The sequence below is a fragment of the Puccinia triticina genome, chromosome 4A (assembly GCF_026914185.1).
Source record: "Puccinia triticina chromosome 4A, complete sequence".
NCBI lineage: Eukaryota > Fungi > Basidiomycota > Pucciniomycetes > Pucciniales > Pucciniaceae > Puccinia > Puccinia triticina.
In genome coordinates, this window is record NC_070561.1 from 7,765,542 (window position 1) to 7,775,048 (window position 9,507).

The 9,507-nt window shown below is 43.5% G+C and overlaps 2 protein-coding genes across 2 annotated transcripts; both read right to left on the reverse strand.

Annotated features, from left to right (window-relative positions):
- Positions 1-5,687: 5,687 nt before the first annotated feature.
- Positions 5,688-5,993, reverse strand: PtA15_4A824 (uncharacterized protein; the record flags this gene model as incomplete). Its single annotated transcript, XM_053168748.1, has 1 exon — positions 5,688-5,993. The coding sequence occupies one exon, from the start codon at positions 5,991-5,993 to the stop codon at positions 5,688-5,690; it is 306 nt and encodes a 101-aa protein (XP_053019926.1).
- Positions 5,994-7,023: 1,030 nt separating this feature from the next.
- PtA15_4A825 (uncharacterized protein) lies at positions 7,024-7,840 on the reverse strand (the record flags this gene model as incomplete). Its single annotated transcript, XM_053168749.1, has 3 exons — positions 7,024-7,248; positions 7,317-7,531; positions 7,834-7,840. The coding sequence occupies 3 exons, from the start codon at positions 7,838-7,840 to the stop codon at positions 7,024-7,026; spliced, it is 447 nt and encodes a 148-aa protein (XP_053019927.1).
- Between the last annotated feature and the right edge of the window lie 1,667 nt (positions 7,841-9,507).

Sequence of the window (9,507 nt, forward strand, 5' to 3'; positions counted from 1 at the left end):
ATTTCTTGTGAAAGAGCACAAATACCAAATCAACCAAGTCAGGCAAGCTGTATCAAAACTGGAGGAGATTGCGCAGAGTGATGCACAGGACAACTTCAAAAATTGGTTTGAAAATGGCACACCGTTCCCAATCATTTCTGAAGCCAGCTGGAAAAAACACCACCTTGGAACTGAGGTTGCCCACCTACGACAAACAATTGCAATCTATGCTTGGGCTTCCGGTGTGGAACTCCTACCGTGCCAGGCGGTAGGCAGTGCTTGGAAGGGAAAGTGGTGATGAGCCTGCCTTCCTGTGAGGTCCTAGGATGAATGAGATCTGAGAAAACCAGAGAAAGGGGGTTGAACAACACTGTCAGTGAGACTTGTTGGCGGGTTTGGGGGTTGAGGATCTGGAAAGGGATGCTGATGAGGATCTTGAGGGTTGATAAGGATCTGATGAGGTGATAAGGATAAGGATCTGAGAATCTTGATGGTGTATTTCGTGGATCAGAAGACTGCCATGCCTCCCCATCATCTGAGTTCGAACTTCGAACTCAGACTCCAGGAAGTGAACATGTCACAGACATGTTCATCACATCCCTAACTACAAACAAGCTCTACACAACACAAACAAAACAAAACACACAGAAAGAAAAGATCAACCACATACATAGAAAAATGAGGAGAGTAACATAAGAGAATTATGGGTGCAATGTATCAAAAAGAACAGAGAGAAAAATCAACAACAATCATCAATATCAATCATAACATCTTGAATCTTGAGCTTGAGATTTGAGATGGAGAATCTTGAAGTCTTGATCTTGATAACTGGTCACTTGAATCTTGAGTCTTCATCTGGATCTTGAACCATGGACCGTCTGTACCATTTTACTCACCACACCGGTTACCTGAAGGAAATCATCTCAATGGCTAAACGTGGGCCTCCAAAATCTGGCAAGATCAAAGGAAGCATTGAGATGGAGGCAATGGGTGCAGCCCCCACAGCAAAGAATATCCAGTATGCTTTCATATTTCTCTGCTTATTTTTAACCCGTTGCATGATACTGAAATTCATTTCATGTAGAAACATTGACTTTGAGGACAATGACTGGATCCTAATCCGAAGGGAAGAGGCTCATCAAGGTCACTTCTGTGGACACCAATGGTCAATGGCGCAGTGAAATATTAATTGTGATTTTGCTTCCTCACACATACATTCATGAGAAATTTGAATACAATTTGAGAAATGAAAAGAAATAAACTTGAAAAGTTGTCAAGTTAAAATGCAAGTAGAAACAACTTAATGCCTTTCTATGACTCTGAGTATGATTGATTTGCTTGTGAGACCAAATGTTCCTTGATCCAAGTTTTGATAAGCACAGGTGGCCTGAATATTTTTGGCCTCAACATATCTAATTACAGGTGGGGATAATGTTCCAACGACAAGCCTCATTTGAGCTAAATATTGACAAAACCTAAGGGATGGATGACTGAAGATTGCAGGTTTTCAAAAGACATTGTACATCTCCATAATTTTAACCCAGTCTTCATGTCCACCTGAAGGCTTTTCCATCCGGTATATTTGCTTGACAAGACCATACAGCTCACCATCCTCAAGAAACATGACCACGTTGTTAGGTTTGAGAACTGAAACCCGCAAGTTGTTGAAGCCAGTACATTGACTGAGCACTTCCGCGGAACTGTCCAAAAATTTTGCTTGATTTGGATGTGATTCACCATCCCTAGCACAATAAGCTTCCAAAAGATCACTGTATGTATTGTTGTCCAAAATTATGAATGATGGTTTAGCCTCTTTCTTGGGGTTTTCTTCTGGGATAAAGTCTTGTACCAAGAGACGTTGAAGTTCACAGCCTTTTTTTAGTATTGTGGCATCCATTGAACCTGTGAAAAAAGAATTAGCATTTTGATGTTTGATTTTTTGTTGCAGAGAAAAACACACTGCGCTTGTTGTTTGTTGTCACCTTTTGAAGTATTCCAATCAAACGCTCCCCTCCCCATTCAGCTACTCCTCCTAGGGGCCCCCAGAAGCGCAGTTGGTCCGTAATATGCAAAGCATAGTGATGATTGGGCATAACAGTCTTGGAATTGAACAATCCTCGAGACAAGGTGTTGTAGCGGTTGTAGAGCTTCTGGAATTTGGTACAGTTGGCCTCAGTCATCTCATAAGAGCAAGCAATATTTGTACATTGAACTAGACAACAGATGTTATCAAGTATCAAGTCTCAAGTTGAGTTGCTTCGGAGTTTGTTGACATCCAATACTACATAGGAGGTCCATCACGACCAGTGGTATAATATACATGTACAATGATCTCCATTCATGAGCCTTGAGTTTTCCATGTCTGACGTCCCCAAGGTCCTTTGGTACAGAGGTGGTTCCAAATGGTACAACCACATTTGCAAGTGCCTTTTGGATGTCAATTTTTTCTTCCTCAGAGAAGAGAGTTGCATTGGTTCTGTCAGACACTGAGACACTAAGTCCATGTGTCTACAATGCTTAGTACATGTCTTATAGCCTAATGGTTAAAGACTGCTTTACTGATTGGCTCATGTACATAAAGTCAAGAGTTCAATTCCCTGTCTTACATTAATTATGTACCTTTTATCTCAATGTACTATTATTATGTATTTATTACATATTTCACACTCTTTTGAGTATGTGATTAAACTTATTTCACATTGATTACATCTGTGTTTATACAGAGAGAGATAATCTTATCTCTCTATGTATTTGTCCTGTTTAAGCCTAATATATGTACAAATAGGGTGATTACATACACATTTATGTAAATCCCCTCTGAATTTTGTGATCACTCCTCTCCTTGGAGTGAAGCATCCCTCAGGTCCTTGACTCAAAGGAGGGAGCTGATCCCTGTAATATAAAAGGGGAGGCTCTCACCTGTAGAGTTTCCTCCCCCAAGATTATTACACATAAAAAACCCGCCAACCTTACTACAATCAATAGTGTCAGCCACAGATTACATGTCACAGTACCTTACACGTACCAAGTACCTGCAATTGCTCACATTACATATAGTACATTCCTTTTTACACCCTTATTACATATGTATATCATTAGATACAAGCTTAAGAATGTACTCCTGTTATACATTACATTACAGATAACCATAGTTAAATACAGTTACCATAATGTACTGTTGTTATGAGAGTTAAGTTACGTGCAACAGTAAGATTACAATACATTGTAATATTACTGTACACGTGAAATACCCCAAGACAGGTATCACTCATTTATCCCCTGTTACGCCTCAGTCCCCATTTACATAACATATTGGTTATGATATAAATACATAAACAATACATGATGTAATCCAATTCAAAGAGCACTGAATGGAATCACTGATTGGTTATGATCAGCTAGTGTGCACAGCTACTGATCCAGGATCAGTACTAATCATTACACTGCCCTGATCATTTCCAATGTTGATCCTCATGAGGATCTGCTTCCATTGAGCGCTTCCAGTTCCCCCCTGGTCCTGAAGCGCCTCCATGAAGCGCCTCATGTTCCCTCCTGCTCTTTTCCCCTCTATATAAACACACCCCCCAGGACTGTTTATCCCTCAGAATATTATTACAGCAAAGTTTAACCCATACTATAGTTAAACAGTGCTTTCATTCTCAACCATCATTCAATTCAGGAATACTCTCAACTCTTGATTACCCTTACCTTTCTGTAGGTAAAACCACGAACCCAAGTTGAGTTATTCCTTGGATGCCTATTAACACCCTGTGTTGATCTGGATGTGCCTTAATTGAGCAAGCCTCTCAGTCAAGATTACTGATAGAGTGAAACCTTTTACAGGTCTTACCACGAACCCATTGGCCCATCCTTGGCATCTTACACCATCATCTTGCTAGTAACAACCCTCTCAGACACAGTTAGTTACATACAGGCTGACAAATAGTGAGTGGGGTTTACAATAATCAAACTAGCCTTATTTCTCTCTTACAGCCTTCCTCGACTTTATCTTGTGTATTTTCTAGTTACAGGAGATTGTTATCACTCCTGTAACTTAGAAAATAACCTTTCTTTGTTCTAAAGCTACGGCGCCGGCTAGAGTCATCGCCGCGTCCCCTTACTTTTGTAAGGGAGCTAGCCCCTCCGCTACTAAGCGTCAAGGCGTGGTTTTCTTCCCATTGGCCTGAAAAGGTTATAGTGTGGCATTCTTCCGCTGGCCGCTATATTAGCCGCTACAGCTTGGATTATAAACCCTATCAACTCCGAGTCACACAAGAGACCGGAGCTGACAGGTTCCATGCTTCAAGTCGTAGTCAACATGCCAGCCGTCTTCATCCAAGTCGTTGTCTGTGTCTGTTTCTTCCCAATTGTCCTCATCCATTTCTTCAAACTTTCTTTTGTAAGCCTGTGATATGGGCAATGACTGTTGAAATCCCCATCTAACACGCCAATGATGCTGAAGAACACCCTTGGGCCAATTATGTAAGATACCCGAGGCAACATGCCGTACTGGATCCCTATGAGGTAGAAGATTCAAGGCAGACCAACAAACACCATTAGCAGTGAGAAACACTTTCTTTTCCTTTGGTGTACAAGCTTCTTTCCATTGGGTGGCTTGAATGAGGTGTGTATCCTTTCTTCAAGGAGGACCAAGTTCTAGCTTGTGTAGATCTTTTTGAGTGACCATGCATCAGGAGCAGAGTTGTGTTCCATTGTGTGAAGTGAATCCTGCAACCTTGTGAGTTGCTACGATGTTGCCAACAAGAGGAAGGAGTTGAATAAAAACCTTGCAGCCTTGCGGATATTGGTACGTAGGTAGAATAAAGCCATTGTTGGCTTTCAAAAGGTCATTGACTAGAGGCTGTAGAATGTGGCTGATTGTGACCATGTCAGGCTCGTTAGGACCGGGTGTCATACCAGCAAGGTACCAGTTGGAAAGTTTGCTGCAATAGTTTGGAGAGGAATTCAGACAATTCATAGCAATAATTCCCATTGAGTGCTTTTTGCCGGCCGTTTTGTTTCCATAGGGGTTAAACCAGTCAATGAAAAGGGAGAATACAAGGTGAATTGAAGAGTCTTCTTTAATTTGGGATTTTGCTAAATCTTTCCATGCTGGACTTTGTTGAATATTGTGAAATCCTGTAGAATCTTGCACAGCCTGGGCCCACTCATCAATGTCTTTCTTGGTTTCAGATTGTGCAAGGAACCATTTCAACCATTCTTCAAATTGCTGTCTATAGTAGAAGCTTTTGGGAACTTGGACAGAGCTGAAATGTCTTGGGTTGATGCGCTTAGTTGGTCTAGGTGCTATTCCTTTGTCAGAAATTCCTTTGAAGCTGATACTGGTCTTGAAGAGTGGTTCATTGCATATTTTATCTCTAGAGGATTCTTGGTAGGTGCAGTTTTCCGGTATTTGGTTTGGGACAAGGTGAAGGCGGAAACATTTGGGGCAGCACACATGTTTCACAATTACTGGTGTGAGGTGGAGATGTTGAATAATAGTTTGTGTGTGTTGTTTAGATTTTATTACAGAAAACTGTTCTGATGGAGTTTGACAAGCCAGTAAAAGAAGCTTCCAGATTATCCGCTGTGCTGTCCGGCAGTTTTCCAAACTAACACCACAGAATAGATGTAACCATGCGATAAGAAAAGACAAAATACCTGCCCAGATCATGAGAGAAAATCCAAAAATCAATATTCTTATCATGCTATAAAGAGGAAAGGATGGTCTCCTTACTGATCATTTGAGCACCTTTGCTTCCAGAAAAACCAGAATTACTTTGATCAGAGTTGGAAGATTGTGAATTGATTTCCAATTCTTCTACCGTAGGAGTTGAGGCAAGGGGTGGATCTGTAGACTGCTCATTTGAGATTGATAGCTGTTGGAGATTGGCCAGAGGGCTAGGTTCTTGACGGTTTTGTTGTGCCTTGAAATGTGCTTGCCGGGTTCGTTTAGCGACGTACTTTCCTTCAGGTAGTTGGGCAAGGCACTTGTAACAATCACACAGTTCCATGTTGGTGGTAATTTGTTGGAAAGGATGGTTATCTGAAAGAAGAAGTTGATGAAGAATGGATGCTAAGTTTCTGGCTGTTGTGTATCTGAATCGTCCTTAGTTCAAGTCCACAAAGAACGGTGGGCTGAATAAAGCAAAAGTAATGCTGGATGAAGAGGATTACCCCTAGCTATTGGAACGGTGGCATGATTTGCCATTCCAGCACATTGGCCAACCAAACGGTTGAAACTTTGCACCTATCTGGTGGCGATGGATCCACTTCAGCTTGCCTGGGAAGATTACTCTTGGGCAAGTACCGATTGGTTGGGCAAACCAACAGCAATCAATTTTTTTGCCCAGTGGTGTACAAATTCAGAAGAGCAATAGATGATCAAAAGGAAACAAAATCTTTGATTTAAGCCAGGTGTCAAAACTGACAATGTACATAGGTGATTGCATGAGGCCAAGAAAAGGTAGAATGAAATGACATGAGGAAAGACAAATGAACTGCATAACACAATACTGTAGATTGAGTTCCAATCTAGCCATCAATTTCTCCCTCCCCAACTTCATCATCCTCCATCTCTTCATCTTCTTTGTCTTCATATTCACCTTCAACATATTCCTTGTAGAGATCCCCGGCTTCCCCTTCTTTGTAGAAATCGTTATGGTGTCCTTCAGAAATGTTGTTATTTGTGACTGAAGATCCAATGGCCTGATCTTTGTCTTCTTCATCATCCTCATTGTACTCGTCCTTGTCCTCATCTTCCATAACTTCATTGTTGGCTTGCGTATAATTTGACAGTACGTTCTTCAAGTATTTTGAGTTGAATCGCGAGTCAGACAGCTTCTCGTCAGGTACAAGAGTTGGTAATAAGCTTTGGTTGGCATCTGGGAGAAATGCAACGGCTTTGGAATTTGGAATGATTTGTTTCTGGGCAGCCAATAGCCCTTGGTACCAGTCAATGTCGTAAAAGTCTAGGGGTAGATTCTTGGGAGGTGTTGGATAAAGGGTTTCTGCAGGTTCTTTTGGTAAGCAGCGAACACAACGTCAACTTTGTTTGGGAAGGAGAATCTCTTCCTTCATCATCTCCACATCCAAGCAACAGAAAAATTTGCTTGCATTCTTCAAACGGTATGGGAGTGTTTTGATCTTGAAAAACCCATGTTCCGGCGAGTACTCGTCATCAGAATGAGCACCAAGTTCATCAATGATGTCAATATAGCGTCTGGGGTAGCCGTGCTTGACTGCAAAGGTGTAGCGTGCCTTACACAGCTGAAAACAATTATACTTAGTACTGAAGTCAACGCAGTTGAGAATAAGAGTTAAAAATGACAACTAACCCGATCCTGATTCTTTTGATTAACTTTTCTTTTCTCATCTGCAGCAAATTTCCCCGGAGCTTTCTGTTCCCGTATGAACCGTTGACGCATGAGATGGTGGACATAGTGAAGGTAGGCCTTATCAAGGAGCTCGACATTTTTGACGTATTTTTTGTTGATATTGAGTGCCTTGTAGGCCGGAGTTGCTCCAAGTTGATGGAAAGTGTTGATAGCAACTAGTCAACATGCCATGTTGTACAAAGAGTCAGCATCATCTAGCAGATTGGGACGCCATTGCCGCAAGCCCAGCCGAGATAAGGCTTTTTGACTCCATAGAATGTAGAACTGTGAGACGTTGGCAATGACCCCCAGCGCGCCGCAAGGGCATTATGCAAAGGGGGGCCAACAAATATAACCCCCCAAACTGCGCAAATGCAACAGCGGAGGGGCCTGAGCCGAACCTCTAGCTGGAAGTGCAGCGCAGCGGTTCGACTGAGGAACAAATCAACCCTCAACAAGCCTGCTTTTTATACTTGACACCTCATGGCCTCAAACACCAGCCTCGCCCAACGGATGTCAAGCCAGCAATCACCACAAGTTACAAGCCCGGCGCCATTTTCCCCACCATGCCCATGGCCCTGCCTGCGCCTTGCCTGACTGAATCTGACAACCTGCCCAACTTATGTAGCTGCCCCGGCGCCACAGACACGGTATCCTCGCCAAGGTCACACCCATCGTATCCTTGCCAGCGCTACACCCACCCACCGTAAAAATGCTTGCGTTAAGCTTAGTTGGACAAGCAGCTGAGCGGATCCCAAAACCTTGTCAAACAAACTTGTCCTGGTCTTGTTCACCTCCGCCTGCTTGGGATATGGCTCTGTGCTTGAGTGTATGCTGTTCAACATCCCCCTCTTATAGAACACTAAAGACAACTTCCTCCTGGTCACCAGCTCGCCTCGATGGACTGAAACATAAGTCACTCAATTAACTGTAATTTACTGATCTGTGGAGGCCTTACCCCGCTCTTGGCAACAAGCACGCTGACGGTGCGAACCTGATGGAGTAAAAGCAATCATTGGTTGCACTGACAGGCGCCTCGCTTGCCGTGCCCTCGCCCGCCCATCCAATTTTCCAGGTCCTCATGGCCTCGTCCAACTGCAGCCCTCCTTCTTGTCCAAATCGCGTAGCTGCGGCTGGGTCGCTGGCCTCATCTTGGGCTTACAGTGTTGGCTGCTCTTGTGGCAGATGGGAAGTCGCCAGATTCCCTTGATCAGTCCCGGATCCTTTAAAAAACAGAACTGGCATCTAAAACAGTGATAAACTCCCTGTCCGCCCTCCTCCGGGTGAAGTTAATCACACATGTTGTGATACCTGGACCTTCTTGATCCATTTGATCCTAGCCATGGTGAAAAACAACAGCGCAGCGGAGAGAATGCTGGTGCCTAAGTGGTAGCTATCATAATCACTTGGCTGGCCTTTGCAACAGCTATGCTGGAAGCTTAAGAACCTTTGCACCCCCAAGAGCGGATCACATCACTCAGCCTCAATTCTCCAGGCAATTTGCAAGGTCTATGTATTCTATTGAGCTTTAATGCAACACAGCTTCTTTGGTTTCAGTTTGGGTGATGTCAATTCTAAAAGTGTGAACAGCCACTTGAGACTTTCTATTTGCTATCCAAATATTTAGGGTCAGCCTAAATGCACTCCAAAAAAATCCCAAAAGCACTCCAAAAGTGAGTGTATGGAGTGTGCACTCCAATGATTGTTGGAGTACAGACTAGAGTACTCCAAGTCAATTGGAGTCCGGAACTGGGGACTCACAACTCTTTGGAGTGCACCACAAAGAACTCCAGTGGCCAGGAAATGTAATGAGTGCCCATGAGTCTCACTCCATCAGATTGGAGTGCATTCCCCCAGCACTCCATTCCTGATATTTCTCCTCCTCAAAAGGGGAGTGCCTACAACTTCAACCGGGCTATGTACAAACACACCCCACTTGACCCTCCTGATATCCATGACCGGTACAGACCGGCATTGAGCGGATTAACATCTCCTCTCAATGACCGGTCTGTACCGGACCGCCAATCATTGAGGGAAATCACCGCAGACCGGTCATCGAGGGGAGTAACATCTCCTCTTGATGACCGGTCTGTGCCGGTCACCAACCTCTCGATGACCAGCGCGGACCGGTCACACCTCCCGATGACCGGCA